The sequence below is a fragment of the Pan paniscus genome, chromosome 19, assembly GCF_029289425.2.
Source record: "Pan paniscus chromosome 19, NHGRI_mPanPan1-v2.0_pri, whole genome shotgun sequence".
NCBI classification, from domain to species: domain Eukaryota; kingdom Metazoa; phylum Chordata; class Mammalia; order Primates; family Hominidae; genus Pan; species Pan paniscus.
Window position 1 is genome coordinate 89,408,098 of NC_073268.2, and position 24,654 is coordinate 89,432,751.

General features: G+C 50.5%; 1 protein-coding gene across 2 annotated transcripts in view; it reads right to left on the reverse strand.

Moving 5' to 3' along the window:
* The window catches only part of SDK2 (sidekick cell adhesion molecule 2), a 316,025-nt gene that overhangs the window by 56,865 nt on the left and 234,506 nt on the right, over positions 1–24,654 (reverse strand). For both annotated transcript variants that reach the window (XM_008965925.4, XM_003813355.5), the window contains exons 19-28: positions 10,888–11,083; positions 10,600–10,698; positions 9,966–10,157; positions 8,113–8,234; positions 7,266–7,375; positions 6,981–7,131; positions 4,104–4,341; positions 3,158–3,273; positions 2,509–2,698; positions 386–484 (exon numbers count right to left, since the gene is read on the reverse strand). In XM_008965925.4, the coding sequence (XP_008964173.3) occupies positions 386–484; positions 2,509–2,698; positions 3,158–3,273; positions 4,104–4,341; positions 6,981–7,131; positions 7,266–7,375; positions 8,113–8,234; positions 9,966–10,157; positions 10,600–10,698; positions 10,888–11,083 (1,513 nt within the window). The remainder of the gene's footprint in view (positions 1–385; positions 485–2,508; positions 2,699–3,157; positions 3,274–4,103; positions 4,342–6,980; positions 7,132–7,265; positions 7,376–8,112; positions 8,235–9,965; positions 10,158–10,599; positions 10,699–10,887; positions 11,084–24,654) is intronic.

The following is a 24,654-nucleotide window of genomic DNA, read 5'->3' on the forward strand; positions in this document are numbered from 1 at the left end:
GTGAGATGAAGCTTCCCATCTGTAGCCTCCCTCCTGTGCGCCTTGAGACTCTTTTCCAGCTGTGCTGAGCCTGCCAGCGTGCCCTCACTTGGCCATGCTAAGGAACAGCGTCCGAGGTTTACCAGATGGCCGGCAGGCTGGCGGCCTGGGGACATTTGGGGACGCAAAGCCAACCCATGACTCTTAAGGGACTTCAACTCTGATCTTGATAATCTTACACACTGGAATTTCTAGCAGGAGGACTAATACCCAGATCCCATTCTAGAGGGGATATGGAGGCTCCCTGGACCTACTCTCCCTAAAGCTGGTAACGAAGTGGCCTCCTTTGCAGCTCATGCCTCTTCCTTCTTCCTGCAGCCGGGGCACGGGAAGGGCAAAGGCTTACCAAGAATGATGCCATTGGGGGCAGCAGGGGGCTGCCAGATCAGCCGCACAGACGTGGTCCGCACCTCTGGGAACAGGATGCCCATGGGTGGTCCTGGGACTGGAGGGGGCAAAGGAGAGGAGGCCGACCCATGAGGCTGCCGCTCAGCTGGGGATGAGCCCAGCTCGGGCAGAGCAGCCTGGCAGGGTGGAGGGGGAAGGGGCCGCCCAGCTCAGTGAATTTCTGTGGAGTACTGCCCTGTGCCTGACACTGTGTTAGGAGCCAGGGGCAAGAACGTGGAACCAAGGGGGCTTTCTGCCCTCAAAATAGGCATCATTTGGCAGGGACCTGAGGCTCCAGCTTCCTCTGCTCATTGTCTGTATACACGCCCCAGAACTGGGCTGCCCTCAGAGCTGGGCGCGTGGGCCCTGGATGGATGCGTCAGTGCTTCAGAAGGTCCTGTTCTGACTTCCTTCCACCCATGGGCTGAAGTGGCCGTGGGGTAATGGGAAATGCCCACCCCCAGCCTGCACCACTCCTCTCTCTAGACCTTGCTCTGGAATCCTGGGACCCTGGAATTCCCTGCCCAGAGAGGCCTAAGCATGCTTCCAGAGGCTGCATGGGCCTGGTCCCCACATCCACCCTCCTGAGGGTAGGCTATGCACCCCTGGCTCCAGGGAAGGCCAAGCGGTAGCTATTTTGCAGGTGTGGAGATGAAGATTGAATGGAGTGGGTCAAAGGACAGGGTGAGGAGAGAATGGGGCAGGGGGTGGGGGAGGGTAGCTGGGGAGGGGCACTCTTCCTGTGTTGCCGCACTGCAGAACAGAATGACAAGATGTCTGAGATTTCCAAACTTTTTTTTTTTTTTAATACCGAGTCTCGCTCTGTTGCCCAGGCTGGAGTGCAGTGGCGTGATCTCAGCTCACTGCAAGCTCCGCCTCCCGGGTTCAAGCGATTCTCCTGCCTCAGCCTCCCAGTAGCTGAGACTACAGGTGTGTGCCACCACACCCGGCTAATTTTTATATTTTTGGTAGAGACAGGGTTTTACCACGTTGGCCAGGCTGGTCTCGAACTCCTGACCTCAAGTGGTCTGCCTGCCTTGGCTGCCTAAAGTGCTAGGATTACAGGCATGAGCCACCACGCCCAGCCTGAGATTTCCAAACTTGAACCTGGCCTTCCAGATCATTGTAAGGGTATATCTGTCAAGGCAGGAGGATAGAACATATTTAATTTAACAGTTCATTAGCTTGATGAATAATGTTAGCATATGCAAACATATGGTATTTGGGCTTCCTTCTGCACTCTGGTCTGGTTCCTGCAAATGTCTGTGGTGGGCAGTAGGTGGGGGCGTGTGCGGGGAGATAGGAGGGGGCAAGGGATGCATTGGTCAGCTTCTGATGGGGAGTTTTGCTACAGGGATGAATGCCTGCAGCCCACTGGTGACATTCTTTTGCAAACAGGACCAGGAGGTTCGTGCGTCCAGGAAAAATACTTTCACAGACCTTTACTCAAAGTGAACCTGCTCCAGTTGAAAAATAAAGTAAAACTGGCCGGGTGCAGTGGCTCACATCTGTAATTGCAGCACGTTGGGAGGCTGAGGTGGGTGGATTGCCTGAGGTCAGGAGTTCGAGACCAGCCTGGCCAACATGGTGAAACCCCAGCTCTACTAAAAATACAACAATCAGCTGGGTGTGGTGGCCAGCGCCTGTAATCCCAGCTACTCAGGAGGCTGAGGCAAGAGAATGGTTTGAACCTGGGAGGCGGAGGTTGTAGTGGGCCAAGATCGCACCACTGCACTCCAGCCTGGGTGACAGAGTGATACTCTATCGGAAAAAAAAAAAAAAAAAAAGAAAAGTAAATTAAAACTGGTGCAAGTCCCCATTCTGTACGCTTGTTTTGCAGAGAGACCAAGAGACTGAATCAGACGTCAAACTGCCTCCGCATTGTCCTCAGGGATACACAGGCTGTAATTAGCATCCCCTGCAGTGGGGCTGATAGCTCTGGGTGACCCATCCCTACAGGAGGCATCTGAGGCCATGGCTCCCCGTTGGGCAGAGCCTGACCCCAGAAGGGCAAGGCCAGATGGGCAGGAGGAAGGGCGGCTCCTCCCAGCCTTCCCTAAGCTTGCTGGGATATGGACTCACCATCATCCAGCGTCCGCTCCAGGATGGGAGGGTGGCTGGGGCTGCCGTCCCCGATGCGTGTGAAGGCCAGCACCTGGACTTCATAGAGCACGTATTTGCCCAAGCCGGTGAGCTGGGCACTGCGAGACGAGTTGCCTTCCACCAGCCAGAATCGGGGCTGGGTGTCTGAGTCCTTCTCCTTATACATCACCTGTCAGGGCCCAGCACAGGGTTAGGGCCTCAGGCCTGTGTCTCACCCATCTACACTTTTCCCGAGTCTCATCCCCAGGATGAGCAGCTGTGTGTCACACATCTCCCAACTTCCAGACCAGGGCTGGACCATGTGGCTAGGCACAGCTTTAAAAGGAATTCTAAAAGATAATGAAAAGCAAAACTGGGTCCAACAGAGCTGAGTGAGGCTGGGGGCATCCAGCGTGGCCTCCCGGGAGAGATGGAGCAGCCCTAGGCCCTGGGTCCTCTCTGGGTGCCTCCCCACCCACAAGGGATGACTCATGGTTGCCATGGTGACCATTGGCTAGGATGCCAGGCAGATCCCCTGTATCCACTCTAGGAGGCAGAGACCTAGAGGGTGATAAGGACAAGGCCCCTTGGATGGAGAGGCTGGAGGGGCCAGTGTAGGGACCCCACCTCCTGGGATCCCGGGACTCACCTTATAGCCCAGCACGAGCCCGTTGCGATCGGCCTCGGGGACCTCGCTCCAGCGCACCAGCATGCTGCTGGAGGTGGTGGCCAGTGCAGACACATTGGTGGGGCCGGAAGAAGGGACTGTGGGGGAAAGGGAGTGGAGAGAAGGCACTCAGGACCCAACGTTGACTGTGCAAGGGAAGTGGACCAGGACAGGGGGCCGAGGGAGGGGCCAGCTCGATGTTGCCTCTCTATGGAAGAAACGTGGCACACATGGTCCCCAAACTGCAAACAATCCCACCAAGATGGCCTTTGGTTTTGGAATGCTGCAGACGCCGTTTCCGGTTTCAGATGAGCCTCCTCAGAGGATTCTCTGCTCAGGTTAGGATTAGATGAGCTTGCATTTCCTGCTAGCACAGCAGAGAGGGCTGGCAGAGGGACCAGGGTGGCCCAGGAGAGCTGTCTGTCATTTAAAGGGTGCCAGGAAAAAGCCACAGAGCAGTGAACCATGTGTGGATGGATGAGAGTTGCCTGAATGCTGGGCTCACATTCTGTGGGTCACCCCTGGGCAGGCCCCCAGGAGCTTCCAGTAGTGATTCTGGAATGTCCTGAGAGCTAACCCTTTCCTCGACCCCTCCCCTATGGTCTTTCAGGCACCACTGGGTTTCAGGGTTAAAGCTGAGGGCAGGAGAGTGGGCAGTATGAATGGTGGAGCCTACCTAGCTGTCCTCCAGAGGCAGGGATACCCCCGCCCCCCTTGGGAATATGGGAATAGCAGGCACAGTTGCAGAGAAGTGGCAGGTGCTGGGAGAGGCGGCAACATCATTGTGACATTGAGCATAAGCAGAGGAAATGAGCTCAGGCTGTTTTTGAACAACACCTTCAGCCTGGCACGCCCTTGGATGACCCTGAGGGCATAGAGACCAAGGAGGGGACAGGCAGCAGGTTGGCTGGGTGTGAGGGGTTGGTACCTGACTCCCGGGTCCTGCCCACCACCGTCTGGCTCCAGGGCCCGCTCCCGATGGCGTTGAAGGCCTGGACCTGGACGCGGTACTCTGTCCACTCCTCCAGGTCCTCGATGGTGTACTCCCGCTCCACACGGTCCTGCACCACTTGGCTCAGCGTCTTGCCACGCCCGTCTGACCGGCTGTACTTGATCTTATAGCCCACGGACTCAGGGTTCCCATTGTATTCCATCTCCGGGAGAGGCTGCAGCGGGGCAGGGGTGGCAAAGCTGCTATGAGCCAGGCCCCCCACTGTGCAGGGAGGAACTGCCCTGCTACCCTCTCCTCCAGGGCGCCTTCAGGGCTATCCATCCCACTGTCACCCGGTCAGTGTCCACATGAGGCTCTCTCACCCGAGTGTGGCTTAGGTTGTGTGACTGTGTTTCTGATGGGCTCTTATCTTCCCGCAGGGAGGACAGAGAAGCAGCATCCTTTCTTTATTGTGTATGTGACAAATCTATTACCCTGCCAAGGGAGTCAGGAGCCACAAAGGCTGTGTGTCTGACACACCGATAGCACTGCCACCTTTGGCTCTGCTGTCTTTGCTGCTTACCTCTGTCACTCAGGCTGCCAGCACACACTTAATTGCCTACCGCACCTGGTCTCAACTCATGCCTGCCTTTGAGTGAGCATGGGCAGAGAGCAGGATGAGTGGGGCACCTGCCAGTCAGGAAGTCCTTCTGTCCAGCAAACCTCAGCCTCTCCTGCTGCATTTTCAGCCTCCTTTTTCTTTTCTTTTTTTTAAAGACAGGGTCTGGCTCTGTCTCTCAGGCTGCAGTGCCATGGTGCCGTCTCAGCTCACTGCAACCTCTACCTCCTGGGCTCAAGCAATCTCTTGCTGGGACTATAGGCGTGTGCCACTATGCCTGCTAAGTTTTGTAGAGACGAGGTTTTGCCATGTTGGTCTCAAACTCCTCAGCTCAAGTCATCTGCTCGCCTCGGCCTCCCAAAGTGCTGGGATTACAAGCCACCACGGCCAACCAGCCTCCTCCTTCTTGTTTGAGTCTCACAGAAAAGAAAAGTCAGATTTCTTTGGGGCCTTAGGACTAGGCTGATGGGGCTGTGGTCACCAGCTTAAGGTTGTGTGGATGACCATGGGCAGTGCTGGTGAGAGTGGAGGTGTGCACACAGGGAGGGGAGCCCAGGGCCCGGCCTCCACTACTCTGAAGGGCACAGAGCTGGGGTGGGGGCATCTCCAGCCCTCACCTCCCCCAGTTCTGCTTCCCCAGGGGCTCTGGAGGGCCCTTGGTCCACAGGCTCACCCTAGGCTGACCCACTTTACCCCACTCCTCACCTTCGGCCCCAACCTCCCCTGCTCACTACACGCTTCCTCCCTCCTGCAGACACTTAGTGAAGCCGACCAAAGACCATTAAGATAGCAATCGATGGTCTTGAGAGCCGGAGATGGGGCTTAAGCGCAAGTTCCTTTACCTGCTGAGGAAAGGTAATGGACCACGCACCATTAAGCGTGGGCCTGAGAGGTGTCTAGGGCCCTGTGCCACATGGCAGCTGCCTTTCTATTCCCCCATGCAGTCCCTGCCCTCAGCATCAGGCTCTAACCTTTTAGTAGCTGCAAACCTTAAAGTGAGATTCAGGAAGGAAGCAGGGAGCCAGCCTGGGGTGGGGATGCCTGGGAGTAAAGGGGCAGAAGGTGGGTATGGTCACACTGTGCACGGGGCACTGAGCTGGGCCGAGACAGCTCTGCAGCTCTGCTCAGGCACCAGCCACTCTGGGAAGGGAACTGCAATTAATAACTAATATTTATCGAGGACTGACGGTGCCAAGCGCTTTCATGGCCGTTAGCATCAAGCTGTCCGCACACGGGAATGGCAATAATGACTTCACAGTGTGGTGTGTTTGCAAGTTGTGTTTTGCACAATGAGTAAGATCTTACGTGGAAACAAAGGGTTTGTGTGGTCAGATGGGCCTGGGGAAGCAGGGTCAAGAGGGCTCCTGCTATGCTAGTGTTCCTGGATTCTCTATGGAGCTGTGGTATGCGGTGCTGTTCCCACATTTATTTGTCTAAGAATTCTTGTTTGCTCCACACGCCTCCTGGGATTGCTGCTCTGTGGGACACGTGCTGGGAAACGATGTTCCAGAGGGCCTGGTGGGGAGAAATGGCCTGTTCTCCAGGGGATGAGACGGCAGTGTGCCCGATGGTTAGGGCTGTGGACTTGCGGGTAAAGATTCCCCGGGTTGGGACCTCAGCCCTGCTGTTCATGAAAGCACGTGGGAGGATACGGGAGGCCTTGGGCGAGTGATCTGAACTCTCTACTGCCCCGGTTTCCTCATCTGCAAAAGGGGGACCAGGATCACTCTGCTGTCACAGGCTTGTTGTCAGAACAGCGCCTGGTAGGAGAGGAAGCCTCGGTGTGTTACTGTCACTACCTCGTGCAGGATGGCCCACGGTCAGGACCCTCAACACACAGCCCGGATCTGGGGACACTCTCTGAATGCCACAGTGGCACTTGAACCCCAGACCCGCCGCTTGGGAGCTGTGTGGCTGTGGGCAAGTTCTTAACCTCTCTGAGCCTCCGTTTTCTTAGCTGTAAATTGGGATGATCATGTATCCTTTGTAAGATTATTGGGAGAATCAAATGGGATGAAAATTTAAAATGGTTGCCACTTGGCGATGCTCAGTAAACAGTATTTTTGGGCTCCTTCCTCTCATCGGCAGGCGGGGGGGCATTTGTTCGTTTGGCTAAGATGTTGATTATCAGGCATCTCATCAGAAAAGAGAAAGAGAGGAGAAAGGAGCTGTAGGAATTCTGATGTGCACCTTCTAGGAGGCAATGACCAGAAGCTCATGGAGAGGTCCCACCCCTGCCCTCGAGGGAGCCTTACCATCCAGCGCAGCCACAGGCTGGTCTCACTGGCTGTGCGCAGAGACACATTGGCTGGGGCCATGTCAGGGGGTGCCTGCAGGGTCTGGATCTTTCTAGAAGGCTGACTGGGGGGGCTGGTGCCCACGATGTTCACCTGGCGCATGCGGAAGCTGGGGTTGGGGAGAGATGAGCAAGATGGTAAGGGCAGCTCACCCAGCTCTCAACCCTGTCCTGGTCTGGGCCATAGCCCCCACCCACCCCCAGCCCTGAGGCTGCTGCCTTCTCCCCCGGCCAGTCTCATTACCTGTAGTAGGTGAAGGGGTTGAGGTCGGGCACCTCCATGGAGCGGGCATCGGGCTCATTGGAGAGCTGGTGGATCAGCAACCACTCCTCTCCCTCCCCAACCACGCCTACCTGGAAAAGGGCAGGACCTTAGGCCTGTCCAGCCTACAGGGCCCACACGGGGTGCTCCGAGCCCCAGTACAAGCCCTGCCAGGGAAGAACGTGGTTCAGAACCCAGGGCTCAGCTGGAGGGCACCATATGGGGCTACCATCTTTCCAGGCCCCTAAACATGACTGCAAGTGTGACTCAACCCTCCTGCCTTAGAATCTCTCAGGATGCTTGTGATCAATATATTCCTGGATTCTGGAGTCAGAATGAGTTTAAATCTAACTCCACTACTTACAGAATCCCTCGAGTGCCGCCCAGGAATCTGTGCTTTTAACAAGCAGCCCAGGTGATTCTCCTGAACACCCCGGGTACTTCCAGAGACCCAGGCTGCCCCTCAAATCAGCTAAATCAGAATCAGAGTTTCTGGGGTTGGGGCACAGGTGTTGGCACTTCTGAATGCTCCCCTGATGATTCCAGGGTACAGCCAAGGCGGATATTTTTATATTCCAGCAACTGGGTATTTTTCTAGGCACCCCCCGACCCAGGAGGGGACTGTAGTGTGTGTGTGTTTTTCCATGTACACAGGTGAGGGGCAGGGGGATTGGAGACAACATTGGCAAGTGTGAGCATTTGGAGTATAATGGGCCATTGAGAGCTGCACATGAAAATTCACACAGGCTGAAATACACATAAGATTTTGCACTCAAGAGCACGGGGTGCCCTGGCGGGGGCTGCTGCTCAGGCCCCAGGCCTGCCCTACCTGGGCTTCCACCAGCCAGCGGGAGATGGAGGTTTTCCCATCGTAGCCTGGCCTGAACTGCAAGGTCACAGAGCGGGGGCCGATGTTGGAAATGCCCAGGTTGGTGGGGGGCCCTGGGAGTTCTGGAAAAGGAGAACAGGGTGGGGAAGGAGATCCGGCAAGAATGGCCCCGCATGTTGAACGGGACTGTTGGGCATGGAGGGGGCTGTGTGTCACGCTTTTCCTGGAAATGTCTGAGGAGAAGCACAGCCACGGCCCCACTCCACCCACAGTCTTTGTTCCTGTGTCTTACAGAGAACCATGTTCATGCCAGGAGGCTGGGACAGATTTGGGGGTCAAAGGGGATCTCCTAGGGCTGAGAGGAGGCTCTCAGGGCCAGGAAACAGGGGCCCGGATGCCTTCTTCTTCCTGGCAGTTCTGGATGTGAGTGAGGTAATCATAAGGCAGCTGAAAGCTGCATTAAAACCAAGCTGTGCTGAGAAAGAAACCAAACGGGACCGATCCTCCCTTCCATCCGCACAGACCCCTGCACACCTCCTACGCCTAATTACAGCTCAGGAAGGTGAGAGGATGGGTGGGGACAGGGGGAAGCTTATTTTCTGGCCAGGAATCCTGGGGCTCTTGGAGCTCAGGAACAACAGAAAGAACACAGATTCTGGAGTCAGAATGAGTTTAAATCTAACTCCACTACTTACAGGCTATGTGTCTTTGCACAAGTTATACAACTCTCTGCGCCTCCATGTCCTCCTTGGTAATGAAGAGGATAATAGCAACACCTCCCTCAGGGTTGTTGTGAGGATTAAATGAGTCGACGTGTGCAAAGCTCCTAGCACCATGCCCCGTGAACACTACATACCTATTTGCCAGCATGGCTGTAATTATCACTGGGGGTTGGCTGAGACTCAGGCAGCCCAGCCATCTACGCAGCAGGTGGAGGGATGCTGGCAGGTCAAACAAGCACTGCCTGACTGATCTGGATGGGACCACATGGTTATCTGGTCCAACTTCCCATATATACAGATGGGGAAACTGAGGCACAGAGGGGACACGGAACTTGCTCAAGGTTGTAGGGCTTGGCAGAAGCAGAGCTGAGAGTGGACCTCGGCTTGCTCTCTGTGCCAGGCCTAGGAGTAGCCCCACCGTGCTCTGCCACCTCCCAACCAACCCTTCCACACGCTGGAATCCAAGGTGGACCCTCTGGGCAACAGTGGGAAATTTCCCCCTGAATCACAGATACCATTGCCTGGTGTGGAATCTGGTGAGAAATGGGTGAAGGGAGGGACTGGTGGGGAAATGAGACAAGGCAGGGGGCCTCTGCTTTTCTGAGAGCTGTGGGAGGATACAGCAGGGGGCCAGGGGAGCCCCTGTCCAGAGACCTGGGATCCCAGGGATTCCGCCTGCTCTGAGGGGGCCAGACCCACACGGCACAAGGGAAGGGGAGAGCCTGTGGGAAGAACACTGGTATTCCTGAAAGACAAGGGGCCTCTTTTTATTTTTTTATTTTTGAAACGCGATGTGGCCCTGTCACCCAGACTGGAGTGCAGTGGTGTGATCTTGGCTCACTGCAACCTCTACCTCCTGGGTTCAAGCGATCTTCCATCCTCAGCCTCCCAACTAACTAGGATCACAAGCATGCACCACCACAGCTGGCTAATTTTTGTATTTTTAGTAGGGTTTCACCACGTTGGCCAGGCTGGTCTCGAACTCCTGACCTCAAGTGATACGCCTGCCTCAGCCTCCCAAGGTGCTGGGACTACAGGCATGAGCCACCACGCCCAGCCGACAAGGGGCCTCTTGAATGGGATGCTGCTCAGGAGAACTCAAAGAGTCCTGCCTTGAGAGTGGGCACTTACCTGGGGGCACCCCAGAGGAGATGGTGGAGGCGGACACTTGGCCCTGGCCCTTTGAGGTCATGGCGGCCACCTCGATGGTGTAGGTGGTGAGCGCGGTGAGGCCCGTGACACGGTACTCCAGGGTCACGTTGGGCAGGTAGTGGGTCACACGGGTGTTGGTTCGATTGTACTCCTCCCAGGAGATCCGGTACCCTGGGGAGAGCCGCCGTGTTGGCATGAGCTTGGCTGTGATCACAAGTTGGCCTGACCCACTACTCCACTTCTCACTTCTCCACTAGGCTGGCAATTAGATCCACATTGGGAGCAATGGGGCCAAGGGAGGTGGGAGCTGTTGGCATCATGCCCTGGGTCTCAGGTGTCGCCTCAGTGGGATGCCAGCACTTCAGGGAATTGCAGGGGACATAGTGAGTCATCATGGCAGCCACTGAGATCTGTGGCAGAAGGTGTGGGGCTGCAGACTCTGGGATGTGTTATGAAGTGGAGGTGCCAAGAGCCTCCTGTGAGTGGTTTCTAAGAAAGCATGGATTGGCTTCAAGAGTTTGGGTGAAAAGTAGCTCAAAGGCAGGGGATGGAGCAGCTCTGACCTTTCCCAGCCCTGTCCTGCCCTCTGGTTCAGAAACACTGCAGTGCCTACCTGTGAGGATGCCATTTTTCTCTCCCGGCTCTTGCCAGCTGACCTTCAGCGATGTGTCCAGGATCTCACTGAAGCTCAGGTGTCCCACGGGCCCAGGCACTGCACGCCAAAAGGAACCCCCACCCCCAAGGCCAGTTAGAGCCAGAGAGAGACCACCATCTGTGAGACAGCCTGTGGTAATCTGGGGGTATCTCAGCCTGGGAGACAAGCCTGGGCCACACTTCTGCCTGGGGCGCCCAGCCTGGCCTTGGGGGTGGGGCAGAAAGAGCAGGGCTGGGGGGTGCCTACCATCCTCATGGGTGCGCACCAGCTGCGGGGTGCTGCGTGGCCCGTCCCCGGGGGTGGTGAAACACAGCACTGAGGTGAAGTACTCGGTGAACTTCTTCAAGCCAGACACGAAGCCCACGTGGATGCTGTCTTGAAAGTTAGGCCTGGCGGTCACCATGGTAACCTCCTCTTCCTGTTCCGGCTCCCAGGCGATCAGCTGCAGAGAGGCGAGCAAGTCACACAGAGCAGCAGGAAGGTTCCAGAGGAGGCCAAGCCCTCTCCCACAGGCTGGGCCAATCAACAGATGGTGTCCGGGGACCGGAGTCCCTGTGGTGCCTCCTCCGAGGGAAGGAACAGGCAGTGCAGGGAACCTGCGGGGTACCGGGGTTCACTTTGGGGCGCTTCTCCACTTCTTGAGCCACTGACTTTATGCAAAGCACCGTGCTGGGTGCTTCCCAGGAATCGCCTCGTACTCAATTCTCACAGAGACCCAGGAGGGAGGCATTTCACCAGGAACAGCTGCATAATTTGCAGGCTCAGTGCAAAATGAAAAATTTAGCCCTTGTTCAAAAACGACTAAGAATTTTAAGATGATAGCATCAGAGCATTTAACTAAGTGTGGGGTCCTTTCAAACGTGGGGCCCTGGACGACTGCACAGGTGGCACACCCATGAAGCCAGCCCTGTATTCCTTTTTTGAGATGGGGTCTCACTATGCTGTCCAGGCTGGAGTACAGCAGCATGATCACAGCTCACTGCAGCCTCAACCTCCTGGGCTAAAGCAGTCCTCCCACCTCAGCCTCCCAAAGTGCTGGGATTATAGGTGTGAGCCACTATGCTCGGCCCAGCCCTGTATTTTATTATTTATTTATTTATTTTTATTTTTTGAGACAGAGTCTTACTTTGTCGCCCAGGCTGGAGTACAGTGGCAAGATGTAGGCTCACTGCAACCTCTGCCTCCCGGGTTCAAGTGATTCTCCTGTCTCAGCCTCCAGAGTAGATGGGATTACAGACATGCACCACCATGCCTGGCTAATTTTTGTATTTTTAGTAGAGATGGGGTTTCACCATGTTGGCCAGGCTGGTCTCGAACTCCTGACCTCAAGTGATCCACCCGCCTCGGCCTCCCAAAGTGCTGGGATTACAGGCGTGAGCCACTGTGCCCAGCCCAACCCTGTATTTTACAGATGAGGAAACTGAGGCTCAAAGAGGCTCACACAGGTAGGGGGAAGCTGGTTCTGGGATTCCAAGCCCTGAGCTCCTACATCTTGCCCCATGTGAGCTGGGGCAGCTTCGTCTTTGGAGCTCTCCAAGGGTTACTTCCTACAGAGCTGGGAACTTCAGTTTGTGGGTAACTATTATCCTCTTACACTCCTTCTAAGTTGGGATTTCCATCTTAAATATCAAGTAGAGGCGGGGCATCGGCAAGAAAGTCCCATCTGGAAATCCCTCAAGTTCTCGCTCATCTCCCCTCTGCAGATCGCACCTGGCCCCCGCCCCCTCCCGCCTGTCTCGCCTCCTGCTCTCACCTCACGCTCCTGTTTCTAGGCCCTTCATCTGTCTCCAATAATGACAGCTGGTTTAAGAGATTTCCTCATTTATTTGAAGTTGATTAAATAGCAATTAATGGTGAAAAGCAACACTTGATGAGTTTTAATAAGCACCGGTATTTATAGATATAAAACAATACCACGCCACTGTCTCCCGGTTAACTCATGCCTATAACAATGCTTAATCTTCTCCTTTTCATGGCTGTGTATTTATAAAGGATGTTTTGAAATTTAATTGGTATTGTGAAAAGATAGCCTATAGCAAGTTAATTAGACACTAATTAGACCCTCAAAATACTAAACAGAAATACTAAGTGGCATTTAATAAGTGTGTTAAATATCCTCTGTATTTCGATTATCTTGTTTCATAGCAATTATGTTGCCGAACTTCTTTGGAGTAGATTAAGAAACAAGTTTAATGTTTTAATTTAATTTAATTAATGTAAATTCAAATTAATTATGCTGTTAGAATTAATTGTGTGGTGTGTTCCCCAGCAAGTATAAAATCTGGGTAAATATTATTTTCCTGGGCTTAGGCCAATTATAAGCTCTACCATTTTTTTTAAATAAAGGAAAAAGGGTGTCTTTACAAGTGCCTTAAAACAATATCACCGGGCCTTACCCACAAAAATGACCCAGAGGAAGTGCACAGGGTAATGGCAGTGTGGTTTGTGGAGTCACGCGGTTGACTTCATTATCCTACAGCTTGACGCCTGGATCCAAGATGGCAGCAGGGTCATGGGTTCCCGTGGCTGTTTCAAAATATTTACTCTGGGATGCGAGCCACTTGTCCTTCTCCAGCTACACGTGGAGAGGAGGAGGCTTGGGGATAGGAGGCCTCCCTGCCTCAGGTCCAGGGAGAGAGACAGTAAAATTGCCTTTTGTGTCCTTCATTGCCCTAAAGGGATTGGGCTCTGGGCAGCCGTGGGATGGAACTTCAGTGCTCAGCTCAACACACAACAGGGCTTCCACCTGTTGAACTCTTACCGTGTGCCTGGCCTTATTTAATCATCACAATGAGGAGCAGATGGAAATCATTGTCCTACGCTGTTACAGAAAAGGAAACTGAGGTTCAGGAAGGTTAAGGAGCTTGCACATGGACCTACTAAGAGCTGGTTCAGTTTGTGGACCCTGAGACCTTTCATGATGACCTCTGTCTCTCAAAGGTACACAGAGCTGCTGAGATGAGTGTTCTTTAGGACATCTCTGTGCCTTCTCCTTGTTAGTCAGTTTCAGTGTTGATTTACCATACTAGGTCCTTAGTCTCAGGTTCAAAGTAGACGGGGCTCCCCTGAGAAGGCTCGGGTGTGTTCTGGGGAAGGAGCATTAGACCTGGGTTCCTGGGATATGAAATTCCCCCTTAGAGAGCAGAGGCCCAGGAGGCAAGCCTTGTAACTGAGCAGCGGTGCTGTTGATGGAGGGTGTCGGGGGAGGGCAGCCTTGCAGCTGGCACACTTGAACCTGAACCCAGCTCTGTCACTTACTGTGGGACTCACGGAAAGTCACTTGACCACTCTGAGCCTCAGGCTATTCTAGGGGATAGAAACAGCTGCCTTGCTGGGTTTCAGGGAGGAGCAGGTGAAATGTCTCCTGTACTGCCTGTAGAGGCAGTACTCTACAGGGTTGAGGGTGTAGGATGGTGTATATGGCATCTAGCTACTAAAGTTAGAAAATAAAAGTTAGGCTAGGCGCGGTGGCTCATGCCTGTAATCCCAGCACTTTGGGAGGCCGAGGCGGGTGGATTACCTGAGGTCAGGAGTTTGAGACCAGCCTGGCCAACATGGTGAAACCCTGTCTCTACTAATAATACAAAAATTAGCCGGGGGTGGTGGCGCATGCCTGTAATCCCAGCTACTTAGGAGGCCGAAGCAGGAGAATTGCTTGAACCTGGGAGGTGGAGGTTGCAGTGAGCCGACATGGTGCCACTGCATTCCAGCCTGGGCGACACAGTAAGACTCTGCCTCAAAAAAAAAAAAAAAAAGTCGGAGAAATCCTGTCTCTCTGTCTCTCTCCCTCTATCTCTTTGCACACGCACAGACTCCCAAAAAACAACTTGGAAGGAGATGTAAGAAACCAACAACGGTGGCCACCTGGAGTGAGGAGAGTTTTGGAGTTGGGCACAGCACAACCAGGCAGGTGGGAGACTAGGGTGGGATGGAGGCCTTCCACTATATGTTTACTATTTTTTACTTTTTTTTGGTTTTTTGAATCACATATTTTAGGTTTAAAAATTAAAAGATCAAAAAATAAATTGAATGAGGGGTATTTGGCAATTGTAGCAAAAGTATTTACACATTTTCCCTTTGACTCAACAATCTCATTTCTAGGAATCTAGTCCAAAGTTATACTGTGAAAACAAAAAAAGAGGTCGAGTGCGGTGGCTCATGCCTATAATCCCAGCACTTTGGGAGGCCGGGGTGGGTGGTCACCTGAGGTTAGGAGTTCGAGGACAGCCTAGCCAACATGATGAAACCCCGTCTCTACTAAAAATACAAAAAATTAGCCAGGCGTGGTGGCGGGTGCCTATAATCCTAGCTACCTGGGAGGCTGAGGCAGGAGAATTGCTTGAACCTGGAGGTGGAGGTTGCAGTGAGCCGAGATCACGCTGCTGTACTCCAGCCTGGGCAACAAGAGCGAAACTCCATCTCAGAAAAAAAAAAAAAAAAAAGATATATGCACAAAACCATTCACCACAGAAAGGGTAGTTATAGTAAGACTAGAAACAACCAAAATGTCATCACCTGGGGGCTGCTTGATTAAACTATGGGAGATCCATATGATAGCAGAGGATACAGGTGTCAAAAGGAACAAGGGATGTCTCTCTATACTTTTATGGACTGACCTCCAAAATACATTCTAAATAATGATAATAATATAGGGACCGGGCACAGTGGCTCATGCCTGTAATCCCAGCACTTTGGGAGGCCAACGTCGGCGAATCACGAGGTCAGGAGTTCGAGACCAGCCTGGCCAACATGGCGAAACTCTATCTCTACTAAAAATACAAAAATTAGCCGCACATGGTGGCTGGCACCTGTAATCCCAGCTACTCTGGAGGCCGAGGCAGGAGAATTGCTTGAAACTGGAAGGCAGAGGTTGCAGCGAGCCAAGATTGCGACACTGCACTCCAGCCTGGGCAAAAGAACAAAACTCCGTCTCAAAACAAAAAACAAAAAACAAAAAACAAACAAAAAACCGTATATATATATATATAAAGATCGAGAATGTGGAAAGTACATTGTCACTTATCTGAGAAGGAGAGCATACACATTTATGTATGCATGTACAGCAAATCCTTGGTATTCATGTGGGATTGGTTCCAGGACCCCCCGCAGATACCAAAAGCCACAGCTGCTCAAGTACCTGATATAAAAAGGTGTAGTATTTGCATGTAACCTACACACCTCTTCTTATATATCTTTTTTTTTTTTTTTGAGACAGAGTCTCGCTCTGTCGCCCAGGCTGGAGTGCAGCGGCGCGATCTCCGCTCACTGCAAGCTCCGCCTCTCGGGTTCACGCCATTCTCCTGCCTCAGCCTCCCGAGTAGCTGGGACTACAGGCGCCTGCCACCACGCCCGGCTAATTTTTTTTTGCATTTTTAGTAGAAACGGGGTTTCACTGTGTTAGCCAGGATGGTCTCGATCTCCTGACCTCGTGATCCGCCTGCCTTGGCCTCCCAAAGTGCTGGGATTACAGGCGTGAGCCACCGTGCCCGGCCCCTCCTCTTATATATCTTAAATCACCTTTAGATTATTGTAATACATAACACAATATAAATGCTATGTAAATAGTTGTTATACTGTATTGTTTGGGGGAATAATGACAAAAAACTCTGTACATGTTTAATATAGATGCATTTTTGTCTGAATATTTTCAGAACCTTATGAGATTGGCTGAATCCACAGATGTGGAATCCATGGCTAAGAAGGGCCTACTACACTCTTTTTTTTTTTTTTGAGATGGAGTCTTGCTCTGTTGCCTAGGCTAGGGTGCAGTGGCGAGATCTCCGCTCACTGCAATCTCTGCCTCCCCAGTTCAAACGATTCTCCTGCCTCAGCCTCCTGAATAGCTGGGATTATAGGCACCTGCCATCACGCCCAGCTAATTTTTTTTTTGTATTTTTAATGGAGATGGGATTTCACTATGTTGGCCATGGTGGTCTTGAACTCCTGATCTCAAATGATCTGCCCGCCTCGGCCTTCCAAAGTGCTGGAATTACAGGCGTGAGCCACCGCGCCTGGCCTGTACTTGTTTATATTAAAAAAATGGAAGAAAAAACCAAACCAAGAAAACAGAAAGCAATCAGACCTATAGGGGAGTGAGAGGACAAGGATTGAAGCTGATTTTCTCTGAATTTGCTTTGTAGATTTGACTTTATTATGTAAATATTCAACGTAATTATAGAACAAAATTAAATTAAAAAATCAATCCCTAAAAATCAAAACCACAATGAAGCAAATGAACTAATAGAGTATTGAGCTGTGGTAAAATTACAGAGAGAAATGACTTCAAAAGACTTAGCAATGCAGTGCGAAGTCCATCCCTAGAGGGATATACCTCAGGAACAAGAAGAATGGCAATAATTGGAAACTACGTTCAGTAATCATAGTGTGGATATGACTATTCTGAAACTGTTGTGTGTGTTTGTGGGAATAACGTAGGTGGGTAAAATGCTGGTATTGTAGGAACTGGATTTTCAGTATGGACAAAAGACCAATGAGATTATTAAAGAGTCTGTCATCATGAAATGGAATTGAAAGTATGAGTATCTATAGTATCTTAAAAAATATTGTTTAGCTAGCCATTAACAGGGCCTAGAAACAACAACCATTTCTGGAATAAATGCAATGCAAGTGCTAAAACTGTGGTATCTAACTATCATTTTTCACTGAAAGCAACAAGAGCCCCTTAAAGAAATGGCCGATGCCTGGCACAGTGAGGGGAATGTATATATAATAGTCTGGAACATCTTGTCATACCAAATTGCAAGGAAGCTATCAGAGACTACTGGGGCCACGTCAAGAGGGCTCACCATCAAGTCGAAGAGGCCAATGATGGGTCCATTTGTACCACTGAACTGGCAGCACCCAGTACCATTTAAGAAGCATAATAATGGCAATGGATTGAAACATGTCAGATATGTAAAACAAAAAACAAAACAAAAAAAAATCCTTGGTTATCTAATAATACTACCAAACCCAAAACAAAACAGAAAGACGTCCCCCTCCAACCCAAGCTCATCTGTTACCTAATAAGACAATAAGGAATCAATTTATTCTTTATTTTTTCTGTTTTTTAGAAATAGAGATGGCGGGGAGGGGGGAGTCTCACTATATTGCCTAGGCTGGTCTTGAACTCCTGGCCTCAAGCAAGCCTCTGCCTCATCCTCCCAAAGTGTTGGGATTACAGGTGTGATACACCATGCCCGGCCAGAACCAATTCATTATACGAAAAATTGGTAAGTAAGGGAAAATAATTAAATGCTTACCCTGCTTTTCCTGGATAAACTGAAACTTCAGGTAACCAAAAAGTTGATAAAGGGAAAATTCTTGTTTTTGAAAGCATTTCAGCTACTAAGTCAAGAAGAAATGATAATATTTGCCTATCCCCATATTATAACCCTTATTGAAATGATAGCTCATAGATGACTGTCAGTGGTTGACTTCACAGTAAGAGAGACAGCCGGACTTTGTGCTTTCTGATCAAAATACATAACACCATCTAGGAAGTAAAATATTTCTTTTTTTTTTTTTTTTTTTGAGACAGAGTCTGGCTCTGTCACCTAGACAGGAGTACAGTGGTGTGATCTCTGCTCACTGTAACCCCTGCCTCAAGAATTCAAGCAATTCTTCTGCCTCAGCCTCCCGAGTAGCTGAGATTACAGGCATGTACCACTACACCGGGCTAATTTTTTTTTTTTTTTTTTTTGAGATGGAGTCTCGCTCTGTCACCCAGGCTGGAGTGCAGTGGTGCGATCTCAGCTCACGGCAACCTCTGCCTCCCGGGTTCACGCCATTCTCCTGCCTCAGCCTCCCGAGTAGCTGGGACTACAGGTGCCTGCCACTGCGCCTGGCTAATTTTTAAAAATATTTTTAGTAGAGATGGGGTTTCACCGTGTTAGCCAGGATGGTCTCGATCTCCTGACCTCGTGATCCACCTGCCTTGGCCTCCCAAAGTGTTGGGATTACAGGTGTGAGCCATCACACCCCGAAGTAAAATATTTCAAATAACAAAAAATCAAACCTGAATCAGATTAGCCTCTAGCTTTAAGTTACAATTCATTGTAACTATATTGTTTGGAGGAATGCATTGAATGACCCCACAGGGATGCAATCAGCGAAATCCAGACTGTGGAAAATTCTGTTGGACAAATGACTAAGTTTCTTCCCAAATAAATTACAAGAAAGAGAAAGGGAGAGAGAAAGAATCTATAGATCGACTGAGACCTAAAAAAAACCCCTCAACTGACTGCAATTGTGTGAACTTCATTTAGATCCTGAAGCAAATAAAACCACGAGTAACAAATTATGCGGCAATCAAGAGAATTTGAAGGCTGACTGGATATCTGATGATATTACAGGGCCTGCTGATATTTTTAGCTATCATAATGATAATGCGGTTACTGTGGTTTTATTTTAAATAGAGATCTCATCTATACTGTTTCTTTCCAGAAACATTCATGGATGAACTGATACAATGCCTGGAATTTGCTTCAAAATGTTCCAGGGGAAAGGCAGAGGGTTGGGGCAGAGATGGAACATACCTGGCTGGGAGTTGGGCATTGTTAAAGCTGGGAATGGGGATACAGGTGTTCACTGCAGTCTTTCCTCTACTTGGGTGGATGTTTGAAAATTTTCACAATTAAAAGGGGGCAGCCGGGTGTGGTGGCTCACGCCTATAATGCCAGCACTTTGGGAGGCCAAGGTGGGTGGATCATTTGAGGTCGGGAGTTTGAGACCAGCCTGGTCAACGTGGTGAAACCCCATGTCTACTAAAAATACAAAAATTAGCTGGGCATGGTGGCATATGCCTGTAGTTCCAGCTACTCGGGAGGCTGAGGTAGGAGAATCACTTGAGCCCAGGAGGCGGAGGTTGCAGTGAGCCGAGATCCAACCTGGGTGACCGAGTAAGACTCTGTCTTAAAAAAAAAAAAAAAAAAATTAGCTGAGCATGGTGGCACATGCCCCTGTAATCCCAGCTACTTGGGAGGCTGAGGCACAAGAATCGCTTGAGCCCGGGAGGCAGAGGTTGCGGTGAGCTGAGATTGCGCCATTGCATTCCAGCCCGGGCAACAAGAGCGAAACTCCATCTCAAAAAAAAGGAAGAAAGAAAAAAAAAAACACAAAAGGGGAAAAATGCTCATTCTCATTGGAGGTATACAAGGGACAAACACTGCTTTTTTCTCCTTGTGATATGCTGAAGGCTAAAGAAGCAGAGGAAAAAAATCTCTGCTTTTATTCATTGGTATTGAAAATGTTATCTACAATGAAAAATAATACATTCTCTCTCTCTCTCTGTGTCTGTCTGTCTGTCTCTGTCTCTCTCTTTTTTTGACACAGGGTCTCACTCTGTCACTCGGGCTGGAGTGCAGTGACGTGATTTCAGCTCACTGTAGCCTCGAATCGTGGTCTCAAACAATCCTCCCTGTCTTAGCCTCCTGAGTAGCTGTGATCACAGGCACTCAACACCACACCTGACTAACTTTTTTGTGTGTGTAAAGATGGAGTCTTGCCATATTGCCCAGGCTCGTCTCAAACTCCTGGGCTCAAGAGATCCCCCTGTCTTGGCCTCCCAAAGTGTTGCGATTCCAGGCGTGAGCCACGGTGCCCAGCCTGACATTTCTTTTTAATGTAAGGAAAAGTGAAGGCTCTGGTTTGAATCTGAGCTTTGCATGACCTTGACACTGTTTGACCTTGAACAAGTAACTTCCCTCTGGTGCCTCAGTTTCTTTCTCTGTAAAATGGTGTGATGATAATATTCCTTTTTGTTTTTGTTTTTGTTTGTTTGTTTGTTTGTTTTGAGACAGAGTCTAGCTCTGTCTCCGAGGCTGGAGCGAAGTGGCATGATCTCAGCTCACTGCAACGTCCGCCTCCTGGGTTCAAGCGATTCTCCTGCCTCGGCCTCCTATGTCTGTAGCTGGGATTAGAGATGTGTGTCACCACACCTGGCTAATTTTTGTATTTTCAGTAGAGACGAGGTTTCACCATATTGGCCAGGCTGTTTTCAAACTCTCGACCTCAAGTGATCTGCCTGCCTCGGCCTCCCAAAGTGCTAGGATTCCAGGCATGAGCCACCACGCCTGGCCGATAATGCTGCTTCTTAGAGTCCCTGTGCTGCTTGCATGAAAGATAAATGTGAGCGAAGCATTTAGTGTACTGCCTGGCCCAGAGAAAGGGCCCTGTAAGTGTGAGCTCTCCTTACTCCTCCACCAGTTTCTGTGCTCAAAACATCTGGGCAATTCACTCCTGCTGACCTTTATCGAGTAGCTACTGGGGGCTGGGCACTGACTGGACCTGGGAATTCAGTGGCCTCTGCCACCTCCTCTTGCTCTGGGTCACCATGGGCCACTGCCCTAATTGTCCTGGCCACGGGCTGGCCTTCCTGGCCCTCAGGGGAGCTGTTTGCCTTAAAAGTTTGTAGCTCAGCCCTCCCCTATGTAGAATAAAACTTGTGCTTAGAATTGGTAGCAAGAAGCTAATTGTTCCCAGTTCAGCTCCTCTGCTCTTCAGCAATGCCGGCCTCCCCTTCCTTCCTCTGCCTCCCCCCAGGGTCCCAATTAGGAGAGTTTTCCGGCAGCGAGTGCTCCAAGAATTCAGCTGCTGCTCCCTGCCCTGCAAAGCTCTGCTCGACCTTGGGTTCACTGCCTTCCTGGGATTGAGAGGGCCAAGGCCGGAGTGAAGCTGGATCATTTCCAGTTCTGGACCATCCCTTCTTTGTTTGCTTGCAACACTAGCAGAAACTCCTCTTCATTATTTCATCCCAGTCCCTTCTTGTCCAGCCTCCCCCACTTTGGAGGAAGAACCGCTAAGGCAGCGAGTCCTAGAATTAATCTTAGTTGTGGCAAGCACAGTGCAGAGGGGTGCAGGAACCTTCGGGATGTGTCAGTGGTCACCTCGAGGTCATGCGTTCCCTGGGCTGAAGCTCAGGGCCTGCAGTGCTCTCCGCTTCACAGCTGGCCTCCCCTCAAATGCTCTGCCTCCCCCCCCACATCTGGAGGGAGTGGACCGCATCCTTCCGTCTGCCCCACGTTGCTGGGGGCAGGTCCTACCCCTTTAAAACATAGTGTGGATCCCCCATGCTGTGCTCTGTCTTTAGTCCTCCGTGGGGAGGACAGGCACGGGGCCCACGTGGAATGACACGAGAGAACCGGGCCTGGGCTCTGAGGTCTGTGTTCCAGGATGGGAGGACTGAGAAGTCCTGACTTTTAGCACAGTTGGAAGGAGAGCAAATGTACTACTACTACTATTATTACTGCTATTTTTTTTTTTTGGTCAGAGTCTCGCTGGAGTGTAGTGGCAGAATCTCAGCTCACTGCAACCTCCGCCTCCCAGGTTCAAGCAATTCCCCTGCCTCAGTCTCCCGAGTAGCTGGGACTACAGGCATGCGCCACCATGCCCAGTTAATTTGTGTGTGTGTGTGTATATATATATGTATATGTATATATATGTATATGTATATATACGTATATATGTATACGTATATATGCATATATGTATATGTATATGTGTATATGTATATGTATATATACGTATATATGTATGTATATGTATATATACACGTATATATGTATATGTATATATACGTATATATGTATATGTATATGCATATGTATATGCATATACACATATACATATGTGTATATGCATATACACATATACATATACATATATCCTGGAACATATACATATACATATATATGTGTGTGTGTATATATATATGTGTGTATATATATATATATTTTTAGTAGAGATGGGATTTCACCATGCTGGCCAGGCTGGTCTTGAACTCCCAACCTCAGGTAATCCACCCACCTCAGACTCCCAAAGTACAAAGATTACAGGCATGAGCCACCATGCCTGGTCTACTGCTATTATTACTATTATTATTTGTTATGGGCTGAGTTGTGTCTGCAAAATCTGTATGTTTAAATTCTAACCCCCAACACCCCAGAATGTGACTGTATTTGGAGACAGAATTGTTAAAGAGGTAGTTAAATGAGGTCACTAGTGTGGGCCCTAATCCAATGTGACTGAGGTCCCTATAAGAAGAGGACATTTAGGCCAGGCACGATGGCTCATGCCTGTAATCCCAGCACTCTGGGAGGCCGAGGCAGTCGAATTACTTGAGGTTGGGAGTCTGAGACCAGCCTGGCCAACATAGTAAAACCCCATCTCTATTGAAAATACAAAAAAATTAGCCAGACATGGTGGCACATGCCTATAGTCCCAGCTACTCGGGAGGCTGAGGCAAGAGAATTGCTTGAACATGGGAGGCGGAGGTTGCAGTGAGCCAAGATCTCTTTGGACACAGACACAGAGTGAAGACAGACACCTAGAAGTCAAAGAGAGAGGCCTCAGAGGAAACCAACCCTGCCCACACAGTAATCTCGTACTTCTACTCCCCAGAACTGTGCAAAAATAAATTTCTGTTGTTTAAGCCAGGGTTCCCCAATCCCCCACTGACCACCAGGTACCAGTCTGTGGTCTGTTACGAACCAGGCTGCACAGCAGGAGGTGAGCGGCAGGCAAGAAAGTGAAACTTCATCTGTACTTACAGCTGCTCCCCAGTGCTCACATTACCACCTAAACTCCACCTCCCATCAGTGGCAACATTCGATTCTCACAGGAGCGTGAACCCTGCTGTGAACTGCGGATGTGAGGGATCTAGGTTGCGTACTCCTTATGAGAATCTAATGTCTGATGATCTGTCACTGTCTCCCATCACCCCCAGATCGGACCGTCTAGTTGCAGGAAAACAAGCTCAGGGCTCCCATGGATTCTACATTGTGGTGAGTTGTATAGTTATTTCATTATATACTACAATGTGATAGTAACAGAAATAAAGTGCACAATAATGTCATGTGCTTGAATCATCCCGAAACCATCCCTCCCCCCACCCCAATCCATGGAAAAATTATCTTCCATGAAACTGGTCCCTGGTGCCAAAAAGGTTGGGGACTGTTGCTTTAAGCAATCCAGTCTGTGGTACTTGGTTATAGTGGCCCAAATGCATTTCTACGACCACTAAAATCACTTTCCAAGTGCTTATCATGTGTTTGTCATTGTGCTGAACAAATTAGAAATATTATCTCACTTAATCCTCACACAACTCCAAGAAGCAGGTATTATCATCTTCATTTGCAAATGAGAAAACTGAGTTTATTTTAGTTATTCAGCGGTGCGAGCAGTGTATAGAGTAGCTGCTCAATAAATATTGATTGAAGGACAGAAGCTGAGACATGTTAAAGAACATGCGCAGGTTGCCAGCAAGAGGCAAAGCTGGGACTTTAACCACCAAGTCTGTCTGAGTCGTAATCCTGTGCCCTTAACCACACACTACGTGGAGTCGAGTACAGCCTGGGGATACGTTTGAGCATGAAGCCCACAAGAGCCACGGTAAGAAGTGAATGGTGGATTTTTCTCATGGGGCCATGGCTATACCAGGTGTTTCTTTTTCTTTTTTCTCTCTCTCTCTTCTTTTTTTTTTTTTGGGACAGAGTTTCATTCTGTTGCCCAGGGTGTAGTGCAATGGCTGCAATCTCAGCTCACTGCAACCTCCGCCTCCCAGGTTCAAGTGATTCTCCTGCCTCAGCCTCCTGAGTAGCTGGGATTACAGGTGCCCCTGCCACCACGCCCAGCTAATTTTTGTATTTTTAGTAGAGACGGAGTTTCACCATGTTGGCCAGGCTGGTTTTGAACTTCTGACCTCAGGTGAGCTGCCCGCCTCAGCCTCCCAAATTGGGGATTACAGACGTGAGCCACTGTGCCCGGCCCCTACACCAGGTGTTTCTGAGCCTGAAATAACCTGGGTTTTGTGTATAACCCAGTCTCGCTGGGAAAGACCGTAGCACTGAGTGTCAGTCAGGGCAGTGTCTGCACTTCCTGTGGCCCGCATGTAGCCTCTGGGAAGGCCTGGAGCTCTTTTCCTCTAATGTGTGTCCCTAGCTTGACTCGAGCCAATGACTTCAGAAACAGAGGGGGGATTTCCTCCTGCCCCCTCTGTCCCCTCTCCCCACCTCC